Source organism: Dromiciops gliroides, chromosome 3, assembly GCF_019393635.1.
Source record: "Dromiciops gliroides isolate mDroGli1 chromosome 3, mDroGli1.pri, whole genome shotgun sequence".
Lineage (NCBI taxonomy): Eukaryota > Metazoa > Chordata > Mammalia > Microbiotheria > Microbiotheriidae > Dromiciops > Dromiciops gliroides.
In genome coordinates this window covers 592186934-592211631 of record NC_057863.1, presented here as the reverse complement: position 1 = coordinate 592211631, position 24698 = coordinate 592186934, and the positions used below count along the sequence as shown (strand labels likewise).

The window sequence follows — 24698 nt, the reverse complement described above, 5'->3', positions numbered from 1 at the left end:
CTTGCCCAGGGTCACACAGCTAGTAAGTGTCAAGTGTCTGAGGTCAGGTTTGAACTCGGGTCCTCCTGAAACCAAGGCCAGTGCTTTATCCACTGCACCACCTAGCTGCCCCTCAATTGATTTATAATCTTGAAAGATACTGTTGTGGTGGTCTTGCCTGCTCACCCCACTGGAGGCTGTTCAGCAAAGCTTTCTGAGAGTCGTCTTCTCTTTCCTTCCAAGATAAAGCTAATTCACTCACCTACTGTAGCATCTAACTTGATGCTTTGTAAGCTATAGGCACCAAATAAATGTCTTTTTTTCAGTCGATAGCAATTCTTTCTTTGGAGGTGGTTAGTATGCTTTATCATGAGTCCTTTGGGATTGTCTTGGATCCCTGTATTGCTGAGAAGAGTTAGGTCATTCATTCACAGTTCTTCATCCAACAATACTGCTGTCACTGTGCACAACATTCTTCTGCTTCTGTTCTCTTCACTATACATCAGTTCAAGTCTTTCTAGGCCTTTCTGATATATGTGTCTTGAATCATCCCATTTCATCTAGGGAGCTCCTACCTGCCAGGTGCCTCTTCCCTATGAACAGATAATACATTACTGTGTTACCTGTCCTGCCGTCGTCCGTGGGATGTGAGCACAGTCGCTGCTCTTCTGGGCCTCAGGTTCATCTCTAAAATGAGGGTCAGAGGAAAGAAGATTGACCTGAATGATTTCTGAAGCCCCTTCTATCTCTAAAGCTCTGCTCCTCCCGTTTACTAGGAATGTGATCTTCTAGGTTTCAGTTTCCTTGAGGTAAAATGAAGCCGTCAGAGATGACAACCCCCTAAACCCTCTTCTGCTTCTGTTTCCTACAAGCTTTGTTCCCAGATCTCCTCTCTCTGCTCTACTCAGTTAACAGGAGCCTCTGCGACCTCTTCTGGCCTTAGGCCGTGATCTGCCCCTTCTTCCCCTGAAGGCTTGAGAGCGGATGGTTGTGGATGACTGAGCCCTGCTCTCTGTCTTTAGCTTCGGGCATTTCCCTCACCCTAACTGATAATAGCTGCCCCCTAAGCCAAGCTTTAAGGCTGGCACGGCATTTTATGTACCTTTTTTTCATTTCTCCTTATAATCCAATGAGGTAGGTGGTACATTTATCATCTACAGTTTCTAGATGAGGAATGTGAGACTCAAGGAGATTGTGGCCTTGCCCTTGGTTATACTAGTAACATGTCAACAGCAGGAAAGATTGGAACCCCACTGTCTGAATCCAAGGCAGACCCACAGATGGAGAGAACCCCCCTACCAAGACCCGATAACCACAGAACCAGCCTGTTGCCAGGACTGTTGTATTGTCTGAATTTCCCACAGTATAGGTCACCCAGAGAAGTGGGTGATGGTTTGGGTTCTAGCACCTCCCTCCAGGCTTCTTAGAACCCTGGGGTTTTACAGGACAAGGTGGTGAACAGGGCTGTGGGTGCCCCTTGGGGCATAATACTGTGTCTTGACAAAGGCCAGAGTGTGTTGTGGTGGGGGACCTGAGCTTTCCACGGGGTTGTCCCTGGGGATGCTTGAACCTGAACTGGATTTCTATAGTCCCCTCCTTTGGCATTTGTATACTGACTTGTTGGAAACGCACAAGAAATAGGTGTCCATAATTTTTTCTAACCAGTCCCAGCTGCTCCAAGGCTGACTCTGCCATGCTCTGCCTCTCCCTCCACAGCCAGTGGCTATGTGTGGCCAGTCTACATCCTAGATACCATTCTTGTGGTGCCCATAATGGGAGAGAAATGTTGGTGATAACCATGATAAATTAGGAAATGTTACCATGCTCACTGATGACTTGAAAACGGAAATTATCACCCAGAGGACAATGGAAAGGGGCATGTTGGGATATGAGAAAACAGTACCAACAAGGTCTCAGGAAGAGAGTAAAGATGTCCTCAAAGAAATGGATGTGCATGGAAGAAAATGGGCTGGTAGTGGGATGAGAGCAAGGGACAGCTGATATCCATCGGGCTCATGGGCTCTGCTGGCATCCTTAGGACGTCAGGAGAAATGTAGGAAGGTCTTGGGCATGTTGGGTTGCCCCCAGGCACTGCACTAAGGGCAAGGGATACAAAGAAAGGCAAAAAACAGTCCCTGTTCTGGGCTCCCAGTCCAAAGGGGGAGACAAGACTCAAACCACAAGGTACAAACAAGCTATCATATACATGGAGAATGAGAGAAAACCCCAGAGGGAAGTCTGCGGAAAGACTGGAAGAGGCTTCTAGCTGAGACTTGAAGAAAGTCAGGGAAGCCGCGAGATGAAGAGACAGGGTTCCAAGTATTGGGGGACAGCCAGGAGATAGGTACAGAGCAGAGAGTGATAGAGGGCCGTGTCTGAGGAAGAGCAGGGGAGCCAGTCACTGGATCAGAGAAGACAGCGGAGGGAAGGTGTAAGAAGATGGAGAAAGGCAGGTAGGGCGCAGGTTAGGAAGAGTTTTTAAAGCCAGAGGGCTTCATATTTGATCTTGGAAGGCAATAGGGAGCCATTGGAGCTAATCAGATGGGGAGGAGGTGGGGAAGGGTAACAGGCCTGAGGTGATAAGGGTCCGCACTAGAGTGAGGGGGTGAAATTGTCAGGAGAGCTGGGATAGATACAAGTGATATTACAAAGGTAAAGTAATAATGATAGTTACCATTTATATGGTACTTAATGCTTTACAAAGATATCATTTTCACACACACACACACACACACAACCACCCTGGAAGATAGGTGCTATTATTCCCATTTTATAGATAAGGAAACTGAAGCAAAAAAAAAGGTTGTGACTTGTAGGCAGTTTCTGCCTCTCCTCCTGACTCACTGGCTGTTCGCTCTCACCAAGGAAGGTCAGGAAGCTGATCCACTGCTATGGCATTCAAGAACACCAGCAAAATGCTTGTGGAGCCCAAAGTGGCCATTCACCGGATCCAGATCACCCTCACCAGCCACAGCGTGAAGTCACTCAAGAAGGTGTGTGCTGACCTGATTAGAGGAGCCAAAGAAAAGCACTTGAAAGTGAAGGACCTGTCCGAATGCCCCCTAAGACACTTGGAATCACCTCCTTGAGGTGAAGGTTCTAAGATTTGGGATCGGTTCCAGATGAGAATCCACAAACGTCTTATTGATTTACACAGTCCTTCTGAAATTGTGAAGCAGATCACTTCTATCAGCATTGAACCAGGGGTAGAAGTTGAAGTCACCATTGCAGATGCCTAGTCAATCATCTCTTTTAATAAATTGATTGCAGCTGTTAAAAAAAAAAAAAAGGTTGTGTCTTACTCAGGATCTGGGGTTGGATTTTAACTCAGATCTTCCTGACTCCAGGCCTGGTGCTCTATCCATTGAGCCTTGCAACTAATTGGAAATTAGGGGTGGAGAGTGAGAGGATGAGGAGTTGAGAATGACACTAAAGTTGTAAGCTTGGGGGACTAGGAGGATGGTGGTGTCCTTGATGGTTAAAAGGGAAGTTAGGAAGAAGGAAGGGTTTGCAGAAAAGATAAGGAGTCTGGTTTTATACGTAGTTTTTTTTTTTTTTTTAAGTGAGGCAATTAGGGTTAAGTGACTTGCCCAGGGTCACACAGCTAGTAAGTGTTAAGTGTCTGAGGTCGGATTTGAACTCAGGTACTCCTGAGTTCAAACTCAGGTTGTTGTGAGGATCAAATGTTTGTAATAATAATAATTATATATATATATATATTTGTGGGGCAACACAGCCAGCAAGTGTCAAGTGTCTGAGGTCAGACCTGAACGCAGGTTCTTCTGAATCCAGGGCTGGTGCTCTATCCACTGCGCCACCTAGCCGCCCCGTTTTATACATAGTTTGAGGTGACTAGGAGACATCCAGTTCAAGATATCCAGTAGGCAGTTAGAGATGCAAGACTGGAGGTCAGGAGAGTTTGGGGCTGGACAAACAGAACAGACCAAAATCACAGGATGGACAGGCACGACTTGCAGGGTCACAGGCATTCATTTGACTAAATAGAACTCCCATTTCTATAGCTCTCAGGTGTCATAAGCCACCCCTGTTGTCTGTTGTAATAACCCTGGGAGGCAGCTGAGAGAAGTTTCCTCATTTGTAAAATGAGGAAATGGATTTAGCAAGATGAAATAACTAAGGTGCAGCTGACTGGCTCAGAATTCTGCCTCCAGTCCTCTCCCCACACACTGTGAGATTTAAAATGTGCTGGGCTATCTCTCCAGTTTTCTGCTGGGTTTGTGAGTGTGCTGTGTCTCAGAGCTAGGAATACCAATCAGTCAATGAGCATTAAGTACCTACTAGGTAGGTGTCAGCCACCGGGCTAGGTGCTAGGGATAAAAATAGAATGAAATAATCTCTGCTCTCAAGGACCTAACATTCCATGGGGAGACAAGTACATATCCACAAGTATATGCAGGATAAACACAAGGTAGTGGATGATGGGAAGGACACTAGGAGTTGAGGAGGGGGTGATCAGAAGGTGATGCTTGAGCTGCAAGTTGAGGAGAGAGTGCATTCTAGACAGGAAGCACACGAGACCAGTGCAGTGCAGAAAACAGACCATCTTGTATGTGCAGCATTGAGAAGGCCAGCTTGGCTGGAAGTGTGGGAAGGGGAGGGATAATGAGGCTGAAAGATGAGTTGGGGCCAGGTTGTGAAGGGATTTAAAAGCTAAACAGAGGAATTTACTTTTTCTCCTAGGGAGCCACTTGAAATAAACCAGTAGGACAGTGACAAAGTCAGATATACACCCCAGGGAAATCAGTTGGGCAGCTGTGTGGAGGATGGGCAGGAGTAGGGAAAGATTTGAGGCAGGGAGATGAATAATCCAAAGATACTCCATGTGCCCTGCTTAGAGAGAGTTCAACCCTTGTTCCTTGGGCTTGCATTGAGGCCCAAGTTTCACTGCCTTCCAGCAAATGCTTAGAATCAGAGCCATCCAAAGGATGTATGGGTCATTTCAGAGGCTGGATAACCCTTTGTCAGGAAGGCTATAGAAGAAATTCATATTCAAGTAATCATTGGCTAGATGAACTCTCAGAGTCCTTCTAACCCTTGGATTTTTATAGATGGAAAAACTGACTATGAATGATCCCATGGTTCCATTGTTAAATAATAGCCCGCATTTCTTATAGCACTTTCCTCAGACCAGCTCCTTGAGGTAGGGAGACAAGTGTTATTTTTCCCATTTTATGGATTAGAAAGGTGAGGCTCAGAAAAAGGAAGCAACTGGTTGGTGATTTAAATTTGAATCTAGGTCTTCTGATGCCAGGCCAGCTGGTCGGTCAGCCAATAAACATTGATTAAAGGTCTACAATGTACCAGGCTCTGAGCTAAGTTCTAAGGTTACAAAAAGGGACAAAAGGCATCGCTGTCCTGAAGGAGCTCACAATCTATTGACATCTTTTATATTTAGATTATATTTGCTTTCTTACAGTATGAGCTTAATGTCATCCCCTTATTTTACTTCTCTGAAGAATACAGGCATTCCATCACACATCGCACCCACACACATCCCTGCTCCCTGTGGAAAGGGAGTATTTAGTACTGTTGTCAGTACTGTTGGTCCCACCTGGGGCATGACAGAGTTGTATTTCTCCTTTACTTGAGCAGTACTAGGTTGACTTCCCAACCTAAGAGCTAGTATTTATATAATGCTGTAAATATATGTGTTGCTTCCTTTGATCCTCACACCTCTGGGAGGTTGGGTGACTTGTATGGGGAGGGAGGGAGGGAAGGAAGAAGAATTTATATAGTAGCTACTTTGTTCCAGGCATTATGCTAAACACTTAACAAATATTACGGAGGGGGGGGTGCCGCTAGGTGGCACAGTGGATAGAGCACTGGCCTTGGATTCAGGAGGACCTGAGTTCAAATCCAGCCTCAGACACTTAACACTTATTAGCTGTGTGACCCTGGGCAAGTCACTTAACCCCAATTGCCTCACTAAAAAAAAAAAAAAAACCCAAACCAAACAAATATTACAGGGGGCAGCTAGGTGGCGCAGTGGATAGAGCACCAGCCCTGGATTCAGGAGAACCTGCGTTCAGGTCTGACCTCAGACACTTGACACTTGCTGGCTGCAAGGTAGATGCTGTTATAATCCTCACTTTACAGTTGAGAAAACTGAAGCAAACCAAGGTTAACTTTCCTAGGATCACACAGCTAGTAACTATCTCAGGAAGGGTTTGAATTTAGGTCTTTCTGAAGAATACTCTTCAGTGAGCCACTTAGTTGCTTACCCTCCTTTAACAGCTACGGAAGAGTTCTGGAGATTGTCATGGTAATCCCTCCTCCAAATGAGGGATTACCCAAAGGCCCCAGACAGAAGCCTTGGTTCTACCCCCAGCCCTTACCATTTTCCCATCTGAATCCTCACATATCCTTTTGAAGGACAGAACAAGAGGTTGGAGAAGATTTTCCTCTTTGAGATTAAATCAACATTCAGTGCCTGCTCCTATGCAATGATTTTTGCCAAACCAAAGGCAAAGCCTGGGATTGACCCTCTTGGCCATGAACCCCCGTCCCTATTCCCTGGATGTGAAACATCCCATTACTTTACCCCCTTCAAAGTGGGTCTGTACCTCCCATGTCAGACAAAACCCCAGTAGCTTTGGCTGATTCTCTCCCCTCCCCTCCCCCTCCTCTCTCCTCTCCTCCTCTCCTTTTCCATCCACTCCCCTCCCCTCCCCCTCCTCTCACATTCCACTGGGATTGCTTGTGCTGGAAGGATCAATGAAGATCTCAGATGAGGGAAACAGTGAGAGGAGGAGAAGAGGGAGGGCAGAACTCCAGTTGTCATTCATTCTGTCTAGGACTCTTCTACTTGGATCTCCTTATCCCCAGCCTTGCTCTCTCCTACCCAACTCTAGGTCAGTTGGCCAGTCAACAAGCATTACGTGCTTACTATGTGCCAGGTCCTATGTTGAGCACCAGTCATACACAGGAAATAAAAACCAACCCCTAGCCTCAGCCCTCAGATTGGGATCTTAGTGTCCCCCATCATTTGGGCAAGGAAGAACAATAAAGAATTTCTATAGCACATGAAGGTTTACAAAACACTGCCAATTATTCCTTTTTTTTTTTTAAAGAGAAAATACTTCAGAAAAGTGGATGAGGTGACTCATCCATGGCCATTTGGCTAAGAAGTATCTGGGCTCCTGCCTGACTCCAGGTCCAGAGCTCTTTCTACTGCCCACCACTGTGTCTCAGAAGCTGCAGCACAAATTTCAACTCAAGCAGGGGCTCTTAACCTGGGGTCCATGAACTTAGAGGTGGTGGTAGGTTTTTTTTTAGTTTGTTATATTGGTTTTTGGGTTTTTTTGGTGAGGCAGTTGGGATTAAGTGACTTGCCCAGAGTCACACAGCTAGTAAGTATTAAGTGTCAGGCTGGATTTGAACTCAGGTCCTCCTGAATCCAGGGCCAGTTCTCTATCCACTGTGCCACCTAGCTGCCCCGATGGTGTTTTTAAAAATATTTTAATAACCATTTCATTCTAATTACAATTTCCTTTGTAATCCTATGTATTTTAAAGAACCATTTTAAAATATTAAGAAGCCCTATGCTTAGAGTGTTGTTCCAGCCTCTGTGCTCAGGGTTCTGGGAGGAGGCAGAATATCTTCCAGGTGAGGTCTGATACCTTCTTCCCAGACCTCCCTTGGCTCTGTCAACCTCCTTCTGAATTTCTGGCCCAGCCCAGGAGAAGCACTTGCTGACTGGTACGTGGAGGGAGAGTAAAGAAAGGCCCCTTGCTCTGCCTAAAATAAAGGAGTTTTCTCTAGGGAAGGATGTGGATCAACTGTCCATCCATGATTCATCTCTAGCCCCTGTGGAGAGCTTGGCAGTGTCAGAAAACAACATGGATGAGAGCTGCATCCCTGATTTCCAGCCTCGCCATAGTGAGCTGTCAGCCCACACACAGACTCATGCCGGGACCACTGTCCTCACATACCTTTATCCACACCCCAGGTGGATGGTCGGCTCTGGGCACCAAGTGATAGAACTGACTTGATTCTGGGCTGGTCTGAGGGATGGAGGAAGAGTTCAGATTCATGTCAAGTAGGGATAGAGAGGTTAAGGTTTTTATTTCTTTAATCATTTGGGGGGGGGGGCAATGAGAGTTAGGTGACTTGCCCAAGATCACACAGCTAGTAAGTGTCAAGTGTCTGAGGCCAGATTTGAATTCAGGTCCTCCTGAATCCAGGGTCAGTGCTTTATCCACTGTGCCACCTAACTGCCCCCCCCCCCGCCCCCGGTCCTTACTTCTTACTGCAGTGGGTCTCAGATACTAGGAGGGAGCTGGGCACAGGATCCTTCAGGACAGGAGGATATTGTCACCAGTAATCAGTGACCAAAAAGAGCTGGCTCCAAGCCCCTTAGTTTCTACTCCCAGTGACCCCTAACTACTCATACCAGCCACACCTACACAGGTTAGAAAGTGGCTGGCCTGGGGGCAGCTAGGTGGTGCAGTGGATAAAGCACCAGCCCTGGGCAAGTCACTTAACCCCCATTGCCCTGCAAAAGAAAAAAAAAAAAAGAAAGTGGCTGGCCTGGGCCTACTGGGCAGGGCTGGTCAGTCCCTTATGCCTCATCCCTTCATGAAGACATAGTAACTTTGGCAAGACCTTCCCAGTGCTCTGTCTTTGCCTCATTTTCCTCCTAGAAAAGTTGAGGGACCCAGATTCTTTGAAGGTCTCTAGATAGATGGGATGGGGAATCCATCCAATTACTCCTTGAATATTTGACCTGAATTCTCAATAATCAAAGAAAGGAAAAGAGGGTATGGTTGACTGGTAGTCTGTCCCCGGTGGCCAGGGCAGTATTTGTCCAGGGATATCCTGCTGTGACCAGCTTGCCCTCCTAGCAGAAAAAATAGCAGGGATAGCCATCCTTTCTACCCCCTCACCCCTTCTTCCCCCAACTCCGTCATCATTCAAGCACAAGTATCCGGCATCCTGAGTGTTGCCTTGTGCCACCAATACTATGCACAGTGCCTGGGGAGTGCAGCCCACAATTCAGAGTAGGAGGCCCTTAGCAGGGAAGAAACAACCACATCTCTGTCCTGCAATTGCCCTAGCTGTGCCCTGACCTCTGTGACAGCCCCCACTGCTGATCTATGGGTCTAGCTCTTGGACCCAGATCTGAGGAGTCTGTTAGGCCACTGCAGGGGTTTGGAATCTGGTCCCCGTCCCACCCCACCCCCCAAAGGGAAGCTAAGGGCAGCTGGAGAGGGAACCAGCCCTATTAGTACTACATAGGGGAAGGGAGCAGAGGTAATTCTTGGTCTGCCCCTGCCCCCATGGCTGTGTTCTTCATGCTTTGGATAGGAGTGAAGAAGGAATTTCTTAGGATCCTTTCTCTCTGTGGGTGAGAAGAATCTTGGCCTTGGGGATTCAGGGATCTTGTGTTCAAAGCACAGGAGTTATCTAAATGAAGGGACCCATGTGGAAGCCCAGGGCCTGGGGAGGTAGGGTTCTTAAGCATTGGGGGGTTGCTGGGTTTTGCTTCATGATGTGACAGATGGAATCTGAGAGCTACTTCCTGTCCTATTCTGCCCTGGGACGAATGGAGGATGAGGAAAAGACTGAATGAAGTTTGGAGATAAATTCTGCATGATCATAACCTGCACACCTCCTGAGGGCTAGGACCCAAGCTTGAAGTCCTCAGAGATTATTCTATGGTGACTCCTATGGGAGATTGAGCCCGGCTCAGGAAGTGAGGGATAGAGGGAGAACTGAGGCCTCAGGGAAGTCTCACTGGGCTCAGTGCCAGAGTGAGAAGGAGATGCCTTGGGTAAGGGGTATGCTCTGGGCATTGGGGCCAGGATAGGGCTGTGTCTGACATGCCAGGAGACCCCAGCCTACAGCACCAGGAGATCTTCTTTGCTCAGCTGTCCCATTGGGAAACTACATCATGGACCTGACCCTGAAGTGCTCTGCTCCATTTTCCGACCTCAGTTTTGGGGAGGGGACAGTTCAGAACTTGGTGCCCTCATTGTCCTAGATGGCACACCTGAGTAGGAGGGCACAGTGGGCAAGCCTGAAGAAAAAAAACACACCATGAACAGGGACAGGAACTGATGACACAAACACAAAAGCTTCACTTTCCCTTCCCCTGGTCAGCTGGTGAGTGTCAGATACCCCCTCCCCCTCCAAAAAAAACCCTCAGCCACAGCCCTGCCCTCTGCTACAGAACTTGATGCATTCAGCCTGTGAAACCACAGTCCTGTGCCCTGCATCCCTCCAGCCCTGCCCCTCCTCACACTGTTTGAATAGAAGGCAAATGAGTCCTTGGCCAGAGGCACTGGCTGTCTGGTCTTTCCTTCCTGGCACCTGCTCTGAGCTCCAATTGGAGCAGGGACACTAGGACATTGGGACACTGGGATGGAGGCCACCATCACCATGCCAACCACAGCAGCTGCTGCTCCCCTTGGTGACTGTCATGGGGCTGTGGGGCCTAGGAGTCTACAGTGACAACATTTATGGGAAAGGCGGGGACAGTGAGTCTCTAGAAGATGGGTGGGGGCTTTTCTCATTAGCTGAGAGTGTGAATGTGAGCTCAAGGAATTGTTTAGAGCAGAGGGCGGGGGTCAAGGATTTGTGGAATAGAGAGGGCACCATAAGGAGCAATGTGGTACAGGCTTCCATACTCCCTACTAACCCCCCTTTATCTCGCCTGGGAACTACTTCCTCCTTATGACAACTTCTCTTACTACCATCTATACCAATTCACCCCCATTCACTATATGGCAGCAACAGCACTATACCATGCATGGTGTCCAATGGCATGGTCCCCTGCCAGAAGCCCTGTTCCCTGGAGTGCTGCAAGGGATCTCTGTGCCTTTCTTCCAATGCCACTGCCTGGGGTGGCTAGGTGGTACAGTGAATAAAGCACCGGCCCTGGATTCAGGAGTTCCTGAGTTCAAATCCGGCCTCAAACACTTGACACTTACTAGCTGTATGACCTTGGCCAAGTCACTTAACCCTCATTGCCCCGCAAAAAAAAAAAAAAATTTCAATGCCACTGCCTATGGTGAGCCATCCCCAATACCCTGAATCTCTGATGCCCGATACCCCCGCCCCAGGCTCAAAGCATAACCCTACCTCATCTCTGACTCAATGCCCTCCCTCTCCTCAGGTCAGGGATTGACATCTGTGTTTACTGTGAGGTCACAGAGACACTGTGAATGAAACTAGGCATTTGTTTCTGGGGGTTCATAACTGGGAGTACAGGAGGTATTTTTTTTTTTTGCAGGGCAATGAGGGTTAAGTGACTTGCCCAGGGTCACACAGCCAGTAAGTATCAAGTGTCTGAAGTCAAATTTGAACTCAGGTCCTCCTGAATCCAGGGCCGGTACTCTATCCACTGTGCCACCTAGCTGCCCCACATGAGGTACTTTTATTCATTCATTCATTTGTTTGTTTAGTGAGGCAATTGGGGTTAAGTGACTTGCCCAGGGTTACACAGCTATTAAGTGTCAAGTGTCTGAGGCCAAATTTGAACTCAGGTCCTCCTGAATCCAGGGCCGGTGCTCTATCCACTGTGCCACCTAGCTGCCCCATGAGGTACTTAAAAAAAAACACATTTTGATAACTATTTCATGTTTCCTTTGTAATTCTGTGTATTTCACTTAATGCATTAAAATATTATTCTGAAAATGGGTGTATACACTTCAACTGAAAAGGCCGTGACATAAAAAAAGATTAAGGCCCCATGGTTTAGAAGTCATGTAGTCATAACTATAGTAGCTGGCACTTGGCTAAGACTTTGAAGTTTGCAAAGCACTTTACACACATTATCTCATGTGACCCTTACAACAACCCTGTGACATAGGTGCTATTATCCCCATTTTACAGATGAGATAACTGAGGCTGAGAAAGACTTACCCAAGATCACACAGCTAAGCAAGTGTCTGAGGCAGGATGTGAACTCAGCACTTCCTGACTCCACCATGCCACCTAGCAAAGAACAGATTTAGAGTCAAGAGATTTGGGTTCCAAACTCCCTTCTTTTTCCTACATGAATGACCTTGGGCAAGTCTCTTATTACCCTCTCTGGGCCTCAGTTTTTCTTTCTGTGTAATGAAGGACTAAATGATCTCTCCTCCCTCCTAGATCTAAATTCTATAATTCTTAGTCGTTTATAAGGGCTGTCAATTGGGGAATGGCTGAACAAGTTGTGGTATATGATTGTGATAGCATGCTGTTGTGTTATAAGAAACGGTAAAGGAGATGGTTTCTGAAAAGCCTGGGAAGACTTGATGCAGAGTAAAATGAGCAGAACCAGGAGAACAATGAACACAGTAACAGCAATAATGTAACAATGATCAACTGTGAAAGATTTGGCTACTCTCATCAAGCCAATTATCCAAGCCAATTCCAAAATACCCATGATGAAAAATGCTCTCCACCTCTAGAGAGAACTGATAAACTCTGAATGTAGATTGAAGAATACTTTTAAAACTTTTTTAACCTTTCTTCCTTCCTTCATGCCTTCATTTGTTCATTCGTTCGTTTGTTCCTTCCTTCCTTCCCCCCCCTTTTTTTTGCAACATAGCTAATGTAGAAATAGGTTTTGCATGACTTCCCATGTATAATGGGCATCACATTGCCTGCCTTCTCTTTTTTTTGGGGGGGGGGGCGGGCAATGGGAGTTAAGTGACTTGACCAGGGTCACACAGCTAGTAAGTGTCAAGTGTCTGAGGCCAGATTTGAACTCAGGTCCTCCTGAATCCAGGGCCAGTGCTTTATCCACTGTGCCACCTAGCTGCCCCATATTGCCTGCCTTCTCAATGGGTGTGGGAGGGACTGGAGGGAGTGAGGAAGAAAATTTGAAACTGAAAAAATTTTAAATAAATAATTAAAAAAAAAAAAGAGGTCATGAGGGCTGCCCAGTGAAGGCTTCCCACCCAGATCTGGTTTATGTCTATCTGTTTCAGGGGATAAAGGTCTCACCACACCTCCTCCTGCTGCTCCTTCTTTGCCTACCCTCCAGATAAATGTATTTTATCCAAGTCCCCAACCCCATAGTCTCCTCCCCTTCATTCTAGTGCGGCAAGTAGCAGTGAAAAAAGACAGTCTCCTTGGAGGAGGTGGCTAGGTAGGAGCTCCAATCTGGTGTAATGCAAAGAAAACTGGATTTTTGAGTCAGAGAACCTGGGTTCAAATGCTGACTTTGGGGAAGTCACTTTAACCTTTGGAGATCTCCATTTCAAATCTAAAATGAAGAGTTTTGACTAGATGACCTCCAAGTCCTTCCCACCTTCTAAATACTAAGGATCTAGGAACTAGGTTATCAGGTTCATATGGAGGGGCCTCAAGCACCTCACTGGGGGTGGCCCCTCCCCATTTTTCTGCCTGAGGCTTCCCCACTCTCTATCAAGCTCCCAGGAAGCCCAAGTTTGGAGTCTCAGTTCTTATTCCTTGTTTGACTGGCTGCCCTTCACTGGATTCCCCTTCCTATGCCTACCGCCTATGTGACATTGGGAAAGTCTCTTAGCCTCTCTCAGCCTCAATTTTCTCATCTGTTCAATGACAAGATTGGACCATGTGGCCTTGGGGGTCCTTCTTAGCCCTGGCTCTGGGGTCCTCATCACAACCTGAGTAGAATTGGACTGGAGAGTCTCCAAGGTCACTTCTTGCTGTCATATGCCATGGAACACACCCCCTTTCTCCTTCTTACTTTCTCTTTCCAGGACAGAGTGGGCATCAGCTTCTCTTGCCCAGGAAACAGCAGTTTCAGGGGACAGAAAGCAGAACAGCTCTGCCCTGTGGACTCCGATTTCTGGGAGGTGAGTGGGAGCAGGAAGGAGGGGTTGGGGTCCAGAGGTAGAGGCTGGGTGGCAGTCAGAGGATATCCTCAGAAAAATAACCAGAGAATCCCCTTTCTTTCCTCTTCCCCAAAGCTTTGAGGGGGTCTTCTTTGATTGGACTATAGGAATGGGGGGATGCTAGGATGCTAAGGTTTCTCTCAGGGCTCCCTAATTTTTTCGCAGTACTGTTGACAAGCAGCATGGATAATTCCAGCCTCTTCTTTTTGTTTTAAGCATGTCTCACGTTCAGTTCAACAAATACTTCCTGTCTCCACTCTCTGTACCCTTCAATCCATCCTTCAAAAATTCTCAGACCAATCTCCCTAAAATAAAATTCTGGTCTTGTCAGAAATGGTCAAAAATCTTCAGTGGCTCCCCACTGCCTACTATTATTTTAATTTGGGGGGGGGGAGCAATGAGGGTTTAAGTGACTTGCCCAGGGTTACACAGCTAGTAAGTATCAGATGTCTGAGACCAGATTTGAACTGAGGTCCTACTGAATCTAGGACCAGTGCTTTATCCACTGCACCACCTAGCTCCCCCCTACCCATTGCCTACTGAGTAGTTTGAACTTCTTTGCCTACCACATAAGGCGCTTTGTGATCAGATATCACCTTATCTACCTACCAGCTTTAGGTCATTTATTCTTCTCCACGTATTTTACACCCTAGTCAGCCTAGACCACTCTTTCTTCCCAACATACCCAATATTTTTCCAACCACCATAATTACAACAATGATAATAACTAGCATTTGTGGAGTTCTTTAAGGTTTACAAAACACTTTGCAAATACTATCTCATTTTATTCTCACAACAACCCTGGGAGGTAGGTACCAAGGAGGTATATAAGCCCTGTACTATAGATGTTTGTTCATATAGTTCTATGCCTTAAATATCTCCCTTTCTTCTTCGACTATTGAAATCCTTGTTCAGTCGTTCAGTTGTATCTGATTCTTTTTTTGGAGGGGGGGGGCGGGGCAATGAGGGTTAAGTGACTTGCCCAGGGTCACACAGTTAGTAAGTGTCAAGTGTCTGAGGCCCGATTTGAACTCAAGTCCTCCTGAATCCAGGGCCAGTGCTTTATCCACTGCAACACCTAGCTGCTCCTTGTATCTGATTCTTAATGAGCTTGTATGGGGTTTTCTGGGCAAAGATACTGGAGCTGTTTGCTATTTCCTTCTCCAGGGGATTAAGGCAAACATAGGTTAAGTGACCTGTCCAGAGTTCCACAGCTAGTGAGTGTCTGAGGCTGGTTTTGAATTCAGGTCAAGCCCAGAACTCTATCTATTGAGCCACCTTGCTGCATCTTTTGAATTACTACCTGTCCTTAAAGAGCTCCACTCAGATGCCACCTGCTCCAAAAAGCCTTCTCTGATTAGTAATGATCTCCCCTCTCAGAGCTCATAAAACACTTTGTATCTGTGTGATACTCTCGATTGTATAATATTGAGAATATCAAGAATTATCTGCATTTCCATCTTACCCCCCTGCATTGTAAATTACACAGGGCAGGGACCAGATTTCATCTAAACTTGGTTCCCGCCCTGGTGCTGAGCACAGAATTCTCTACATTGGAGGTACAAGGCAGATTGTGCTAAGGTACCACAGAGAGGCACAGAGTGCTTCACAGTTTCCAGAAGGGGCTGGCATATTGGGGAAGGCTTCAGGAAAGAGATGGTATTTGAGCTGGACTTTGAGGGATGGGGTAGGGTTTTTTTTTCTTTTCTTTTTTTTTGGGGGGTAGGGTTTTAATAAGCAGATGTGAAACATGGTAAGGAATGAGGATGGGGGAGAGAGGGAGGAGAAAGACTTCTTCACACCTGAACTACCCTCGTGATGCTCTCACCAAGTAGGGGGTGTTTGAATAGCTGTGACCAGCAAAGGAAGGAGGCCCAGTGTGGACAGATGATAGATAGATGGATAGATAGGCAGGTAGGCAGACTGACTCCCTTCCTGTCCCAAAAATTACTTTGTAATTTATATATGTGTATTACAAGTTTATTGGTGTATTTATTATTTCTCCTGGTAGAATATAAACTCCTTGGGGTTACAGCTAGGTGGCATAGTGGATAAAGCACTGGCCCTGGATTCAGGAGGACCTGAGTTCAAATCCAGCCTCAAACACTTAATACTTATTAGCTGTGTGACTCTGGGCAAGTCACTTAATCCTCATTGCCCTAGCAAAAAAGAAAGAAAGAAAGAAAGAAAGAAAAGAAAAGAATATAAACTCCTTAACAGCAGTGACTTTCACTTTCTCCTTGCATCTCCAGTTCCTAGCATATCACCTGGCTTGTGGATGGAATGATTGGTACCACAGTTGGAAAACACTTAGAATATAGAATGTTAGAGCAGGAAGGGACCTTTGAACAAAGCCTTTCAAAGCTCCAAGGGACCCCAGAACACGGATTGTCTATGATGGCAGAGACCTGGAAACTTTCATTTTATTAGTGGGGATACTGAGGCCTATAGAAGGGAAGATTTCAGGGCCTCCCAGCTAGTGGGTGCCAGAGACCCCAGGGTTTCTGATGTTGAGTCTCATGGTCTTTCTACCGCACTAATCATTTACATTGTTGGGGATGGTTAGGATTCTTCACATAAATATTTACTGAGCCCCTATCAGAATCATAGAACCTTGAAGCTGGAAGAAAATACTTAGAATCAAAGGTGATTTACAATATTATTATATTCTCTTCCTTGTCCACTGCTGATGGTCTAATCACCTCTATACAAATGACTCCCAAATCTAAATGTAAGTTCAGGGACACACTCCCTACTGTTCCTTCAAGATAATGGGCTTGGGGCAGCTAGGTGGTGCAGTGGATAGAGCACTGGCCCTGGATTCAGGAGGACCTAAATTCAAATCTGGCCTCAGACCCTTGACACTTACTAGCTGTGTGATCCTGGGCAAGTCACTTAACCCCAATTGCCTCACAAAAAAAAATTTAAATAAAAGCAAAAATTAAACAAGATGATGGGCTTACATTGGCTAGGAACAATCCCAAGGATTTATCAGTCAGAATAACTTTCTCTCTTTGAATTAATATTCTACTACCCTAGAACTCTGAAATTTACTTGAGGAAAATCTCCATAATAAAGCTTAAGTGTATCTCATATCTAGGTTTCTCCAAATGTGGGCAATAACATCCTTAACTCCTGTATAAGCACTCAAGATGCTTATATAATATGTAAGTCATTTAAGTCACTTCCAACCCGATTTGTGAGTTTTCTTGGCAAAGTTACTGGAGTTGTTTGCCATCTCCTTCTCTGGTTCAATTTACAATTGAAAAACTGAGACCAACAGGGTTAATTGACTTGCCCAGGGTCATGCAACTAGTATGTGTCAGAGGCTACATTTGAATTTATGAAGATGAGTCTTCCTGATTCTAAGCCCAGTGCTTTATCCACTGTGCTACCTAACTTGGCCATGGGGCAACCTCTATTTCACCCCATAAGAAAATGCAGAAGATAAAAAAGATTCACAGGAGTCCAGGGACACATATAGAAATACAAAAAATATTCAAGTAGCTCATATGCTCCCCTTGAAAGGAAAATAAGCTTGGGAAGGGAGAGGAAAAGGAAATTAAGCATTTATATAGTACCTACTAAGTGTCAGGAAATGTGCTAAGTGCTTTTCTACAAATATTATCTCATTTGATCCTTCCAACAACACTGCAAGGTAGGCATTGATAATACCCCCATTTTATTTTACAGATGAGGAAACTGAGACAAATTCAGGTTAAGTGTCTTGCCCAGAGTCACACAGCTAGCAAGTGTCTGAGGCAGTATTTGAAATCAGGTCTTGCTGACTCCAGGGCCAGTGCTCCGTCCACTTTGCCATTAGCTGCCTCTTCGAACTCCAATGAGGCAACCCCTTGTTATTCTGATTAAGTCTCTCTTTCCCACAAGCTACTATTACATAGTGTCCCCAAAACTCATAGTTCCACTTCTGAAAGTAAACATACTGTAAGGGTCACTAAAGGAGAAATCCTCTTCCCATCAGACTTAGATTGTCTGAATAATTCCTAGAAAAAGCTGGGGGTGGCAAAGTATCCTTTGCTTCCCCCCCCCCCCCATCGTTGCTTTGCTTTTCTAGGACACTGATTACAGGGGTAATCCTCTTAGCTTCCTAAGAGGCAATGCTCTTAGTGAAACTTCCTCTCTAGAAGGGCTGATGGTAAAATTCTCAAACTCTCAAACATGGAGTTAAACCACAAGACAAACCCCAATCCTGGCACTGCCCATGAAATCTCCCTTCTCTACTAGAAGGCTGGATTCTGGGATCTCTCTGCCCAGGGAATTCTCCTCCTCTACACAGCAAAGTTTAGGTTCAAGTAACATTGTCCATGAACTCCCCTCTTTGGCTGAGTGAGCAAGCACCTTAGGTTCTGCCAAGTTTTCCTGCACAAGCACTCATTGTCTCAGTTACTTTAGTCTCTTGAGCTAGGAAAGTCTACTCTTGGGAACTTTTCTTTTATGCCAGTGCAATGTATGACCAAGTCTTCCACCTGGAAAGTGCTGTCAGATGTTTCTTGGTGGAGGAGAGATAGCCTTGCTCCACTACTCCCCTGCCCCCAAGAAAGGTGCAGGGGAAAACAGGACCAGAAAGAGACCTGAGTTCAAATTCAGCCCAAGACATTTGCTAGCTGCATGATCCTGAATAAGTCACTTAATCTCTGTCTGTCTAGGTTTCCTTATATGCAAATTAGGAAATAATAATAGCACCTATTCCCTAGGTTTGTTGTGAGAATCAAATCAGATAATTTTTGTAAAGAACTTTGCAAACCTTAAAGAGTTATATAAATGCTGCTGCTGCAATAGGATGTGGATTCCTGTGTCTACCAGTCATTTAAGCGCTACCGTCCTTAGTTTCCTCATCTGGAAATGAGGGATTAGATGACCTCTAAAATTCCCTTCCAGCTCTAAAGTTTTGCTCAGCTCTAAATCCAATGATCCACTTAGAGAGACTTACCAAACGATTGTTGAATTGAGTTCTACTTAGTATGACCCCATTTGCACGCCAGTACCTCCGGTTTAGGCTGGGGTTTATTTGCCTGGGGACGAGATGAAGGCTGGGAAGATGAAATGCTTAATGGCCTGGAACCAGTGGTGGTCTCTAATAATCTTGCAGGGACTGTCTGATCGGGTGAGGACCCTTCAAGACTACAAAGTTGCTTAAGGGGTTAAACAGCCCAGTCGTGTAGGGACAGGCGCAGTGCAGGCTGGGACTTGTAGGCCATCTGACCCCCTGGCCCGCTGGCCTGCTGGCAGCTGCGCGGAGCCTGCCGGGAGGTGTAGTGAGCTGGCGCTGTCCGGCTGGTCCCAGGCTCTCCGGGTCTCCAGCACTCAGCAGGCAGTGACATCCCCAGAGGTAGGCAGGCAGGCTGACAGTGGCGTGCTGTAGCCGGCTAAGCGATGAGCTACACGACCCGGCTGGAGTCCGGGTGGGGAGACTAACCAGGGTGGGGTCGGAGGAGACTGCGGATGTGTAGCTTGGGTGGGGTATCCTCCCCACTCCCTTGTCTGTCTCTGCAGGACACCGCATCCCCTTCTGCCCCCACCTTCGGCTGATGCAACCCGGCTGGACACCCGCCCCAGCAGGGTGGGGGAGATTGGGGAAGAGTAGCGGGGCTGGACTATGCCCCCTCTCCACTCCAGTCCCCTAAAACCTCTCGTCCTTTGCCCTCTCTTCACATCCTCCATCGCCCTCCTCTCGCCTCTTCCAGCCCTTCGGGGCCCCTGGACTCCAACCACCCGCTCCGACATCAGTTCAGTTGTCCGGCCTGGGCTGGAGGACGTCTGCCGAGAGCCCGCTCCCAGGCCCCCAGCTGGGCGTCTCTGGGTCCAGCCGCAGCTGCCAGAATGGACCAGTCTGGAGCCATTCAGGAGACCCTGGCCCAGGGTGAACACTGCCTTATTGTATCCTTTCCCTGTATGCCAGGCTATTGAGGGGCGGGGGAGGGGGAAATGAGGAAGGAAGCACACTGCGTGCTGCCCAGCGTGGTAAGGGGGTTTTAGGGCCAAAAAATATATAGTTTTCTCCCTGTCCTGGTTCCATTCCTGCAGAACCTGGTCCCATTTCTCTTGCTGTCTCACTGCTCCCGTACCCCTTCTGGGTAGGTGAAGGAGAGGCGGGGAAGATCAGGGTGGAGTCTAAAAGACATCCCTTCCTTCCTTCCTACCTTCCTTTCTTCCCTCCTATTTTCCTTGACCTTGGGCGGCAGGCAGTGCAGGGCGTAGTAAGTGCCGGGGATAGTCTACAAAGCCGCCTCTTGGGCTTGGTCCGATGTGGCCCGGAGTATGCGTAAGTGAACTCAGAATGACACCACGTTGAAGCAGAAGGGACCTTAAAGTTCAACTATTCCAGCAACTTTCATTTTACAGATGAGGAAACTGAGGTCCCGTGAGGGTAAGGAACCTATCCAAGGTTCCAGAGTTAGTGAGTGGAAGAGCTAGAGATGAAACCCACATCCTGGTTCTTCCGTTCCCACCGATTTCGCCTTTTAGCAGCTGTCTCCTGTTTTCCCCTGGTACACCATTTAATTAACCTGGATCTCTAATGGTGGCACTGGTGTTGATTTGCTATCTCTCTCTCTAGACTCCCTCCCCCACCACTCCTGGGTACTGTGTTGTTGATTGGATTGATTGGGTCAAAGTTCAGTGACCCAGTATAATTCAACAAACATTTATTAAATGCCTGCTGAGTGTAAGTGGTGCAGGGCCTGAAGTCAGGAGGATTCATCTTCCTGAGTTCAAATCCAGTCTCAGACACTTACTAGCTGTGTGATCCTGGACAAGTCACTTAACCCTATCTGCCTCTGTTTCCTCATCTGAAAAATGAGCTGGAGCAGGAAATGGCCAACCACTCCAGTATCTCTGCCAAGAAAACCCCAAACGGGGCCACGAAGAGTTGGACAGGACTGAACAACAATATGTGTAAGGCTCTGTGCTTAGTGTTGAGGTAGATTTAAGGAGGAGGAAGATGCAGCCCCTGTCCTCACAGAGCTTGCACTTTGGTAGAGAGAAAAAAATTGGGGTCCATTTCTGTGATTTTTACCAATGTGGTGAACTTCCTGTTTGAACATGTCCTCCACTGTTACAGTTCAGCAACTCTTTTCTGATTTATACTATTAGAGAGTTGCCTGGGCACCAATAGGTTAAGTAATTTGAATATGGTACTTCAGCCAGTACAAATATATGTCATAGGAAGGAAGGACTCAAACTCAGGGCTGACCCTATATCCATTACAGGAGGATGGCTCTGTGTAAGGGAGATGAGCCAACTGAACTGAATGGAATTGAATCAAATTGGTGCCAGAAATGAATGAAGAAATAGCCTTTATGAAGTATTGTAGTTTAGTGGTGGTGATACAAATTGAAAAGCTCTCTAGGAGTTTACTTTCTAGTAGGAGAAGACAACACATATAGGAAGTTGTGGCCAGGGAGGATGCTTTGATTTGGGAAGTCACAAGAATGATGAGCGGAACCACAGGGGAATCAGTTGACACACATACATCCCAGAAGCAACTGGTGGAAAGGGGGTATTTGGGATGTCAAGTGAGGTCTGGAGCCTGGGGATGGCTAGATATTGTGAGTCCTTATATTTGTAATGCAAATTCAGGCACAGACTGACCCCAGGGCAGTTTAGTGGATTAAGTAATTTAGGGCAAGATCTCAGGAGGTCTGTCTGATGGTCCTAAGGGAGCAGCAGCAAGGGAGAAAGCAAGGAGATGATGGAATTCAGGAAGATTTGGGTTCCTGTCCTGCCTGTGACAAAGATTTGTAGGTAGAATAAAACAATTTGATTCAATAAACATTTATCAAGCACCTATTATGTGGGAGCCCTGGAGATACAAAGATGTGTCATTGTGCCTGACCTTCAAAGAGCTGACCAGTCCACTAGGCAGATTGGACAAGGACATAGATGATTCCAATAAAAGGTGGAGTGTAGGGGGCAGCTAGGTGGCACAGTGGATAAGGCACCGGCCCTGGATTCAGGAGGACCTGAGTTCAAATCCGGCCTCAGACACTTGACACTTACTAGCTGTGTGATACTGGGCAAGTCCCTTAACCCTCATTGTCCACCCCCCACACACACACACACACAGAAAAGGTGGAGTATGTTAAGTGTCCCAAGGGAATGACTTGAGAGCTTGGGGGGGTGGGAAGGGGGGGAGGTGATATCTTCTAACTGAGAGGGATCTCCCACTTTTGTTCAGTCCTCCAATGTTCCTAAGCCCTGGCACATACATACTCACCTCCACCTTTCAGAAGACTTACCTTTATGTCTCAGCTCAGGTGTTACCTCCTCAATGAAGCCTTCCTTGATTTCCTCAGTTGTGCCTGCTATTTCTTCTTACTCAAATGACCATGATAATAACTCACATTTGTATAGCACTTTAAGTTTGCACCATACTTTCCTTGTAACAACCCTGTGAGGTATGCTGTGCCAGTATTAGTTATTGCCCTTTTGTAGATGAGGAAACTGAGGCCATGAGCAATTAAGTGACTTTCCCATGGTAACCTAGAGGTTCTGAGGTGAGTCACAGCATCACAGGATTTGAGAGTTGGAAAGGATTTGAGTGGCCAGAGCCCCCAAAGAGGGCATCCAGACTCTACTCCAAGACCTCCAAGGGGCTGGGTTGGGTTGGGGGAGGGGGGATATTTTTCTTTAGTAAGCCTTTCAAAAAAGGGTAATGAGATTCATTTGGCAGGACATGTTCTTTGTAATCACCCATTCTCTTTCTGAGTGTTCACCTACCATCTCTTTAATGATTCATACCAAAAATTTCCCAGGAATTGACATTAAGTTCACTGGTTCTTCTATTAGACTGTGACCTTCTTTAGAGCAGTGAACATCTTTTCCCTTTGTCAGCAACTGAGAGTGCTTAGCGTAGTTTGTGGCACATAGTGGGCACTTAATAAATGTTGGTTGCCTGGCTGACTATAGACTGTTCTCTTCCTTTTTTGAAAATTGGGACAGTGAGTCTTTCTCCAATCTTGTGGCACCCCTCTGATTTTCTATGGCCTTTCAAGCATTATTGTTGACAACAAATAAAGCTCAGCAGTCACACTTGCCATTTCTTTAAGTAGTGTAGGACCAGGTGATGAGTTCATCAAGGACTGATAGGTGTTCTTTTGCTGTCTCCTTATCTATCTATCTATCTATCTATCTATCTATCTATCTATCTATCTATCTATCTATCTATCTATCTATTTATTTTTTAGTGAGGCAATTGGGGTTAAGTGACTTGCCCAGGGTCACATAGCTAGTAAGTGTTAAGTGTCTGAGGCTGGATTTGAACTCAGGTACTCCTGACTCCAGGGCCAGTGCTCTATCCACTGTGCCATATAGCTGCCCCTGTCTCCTTATTTATTATGGGTATCAACTTTATTAAGCCATTCATTGTTGGCTCATTTCTACTGATGTGATAAAAAATTTTTTAAAAGACATTCTCCTTGGCAAAGAAAACAGAAGCAAAATGAAAACTGAGCAGCCCACCTTATCTCTGTTGTCAGTTACCATTGTCCCATCCACCCGGGGCCATGGTCCTATCCTTTCTTTGATCCTCCTTTTTCTTTTGTTTGTTTGTTTTACGGGGCAATGGGGTTAAGTGACTTGCCCAGGGTCACACAGCTAGTAAGTGTCAAGTGTCTGAGGCCAGATGTGAAGGCCAGTGCTTTATCCACCTTGCCACCTAGCTGCCCCCCTCCTTTTTCTTTTAATATAGCTTCAAAAGATTGTCCTTAACTTCCTTTGCTACCTTCAACTCACCCTAAGATCCCCATTACTGACACTATTTTTACAGGACCAGACTTGTTTTTGTATGTTCCCATTGTTACATGGACTTGCTCTCATCTTCTGTAAATTTCTTTTTAAAATCTAAGTTGTGCATCAATATTGGTCTCTTCAAATAAATCCCACTTTTCTTCATCATTGGAATTATTTTCCTTTATGTCTTCAGAATTTTATTTAGGAAGATCTTTCATCTTCCCTGGGCTGACTTTCCCTGTAGCATTTTAGTCCATGGACTCCAACCTATATTTTCTCTTGAATCCTTTGAAATCTGCCTTCCCAAAATTTCGTGTGAATGCCATATTCTCAATCAACTGATCAAAATACAGTTATAAAGGGTTACTTTGTGTCAGACACTGTGCCAAATGCTGGGGATACAAAAAAAGGCAACATTTACATTCTAGTGAGAGAGACAATATGTAAATAATTAGATACATACCAGATGCATACAGAATAGATGAAAGGTAACTGTTACGGGAAATAGGTGAGGTTTGGGATAGGGGTTCTTAGGAATCCCTCTTTAAAGAATTACACCCTCTTATACACAAATCCAATTAGAATAAAATAATAGTTTATTTAGGTGCTAGGGAAAGGAAACCAAGAGAGAAATCCTTGGACTTCTTCTCACGGGGAGAAGGCATGGCACAGAGGCATGGCTGTGAGATACCTATCTCTTCAAGCAGGAGACAGGCAAATACTTTTATAGAGGTCTGATGGTGGTCTGATGAGGTGATCATCTGACTGTGGGAAAGTTCCCCTATTGGGGGAGGACCATCCCCCACTGGTGGTGGCTGGGGGAAGTTGGGTGAGGGGCAGTTCTGATCTCTCAAGCCATCTCTCTACTTCTCACGCTACAAATGCAGCAGCCACACCCAATCCCATCTCCCCAACGGGTGGGGGAGACTGGTTAGGTGTGTCTGTCCTTTGGTTTAGTTTCTCAAGGAGAAGGTTCTTTTGATTTACCCCCAGAAAACGGGCTATGTTAGGCTCATAACAGTAAGTTTAGAAGGGAAGGCTTTCACTGGTGGAGAGATAGAGAAAGGTCTTCTGCAGAAAAGTTGAGTTTTGAAGAAAACCCAGCCAGGCATTTGAGTTGAGTCTTGAAGAAAACAGAAG

At 46.1% G+C, this 24698-nt stretch overlaps 1 protein-coding gene and 1 pseudogene across 1 annotated transcript in view; both read left to right on the top strand.

The window, feature by feature from the left end:
* Positions 1-2870: 2870 nt before the first annotated feature.
* On the top strand, positions 2871-3218 carry LOC122746523 (annotated as a pseudogene).
* Positions 3219-19096: 15878 nt separating this feature from the next.
* INPP5B (inositol polyphosphate-5-phosphatase B) overlaps positions 19097-24698 on the top strand; it is a 77656-nt gene continuing 72054 nt past the window's right edge. Inside the window, 3 exon segments of the mRNA XM_043992173.1 lie at positions 19097-19590; positions 19593-19706; positions 20012-20091. Coding sequence (XP_043848108.1) covers positions 19426-19590; positions 19593-19706; positions 20012-20091 — 359 coding nt within the window. The 5' untranslated portion in view covers positions 19097-19425.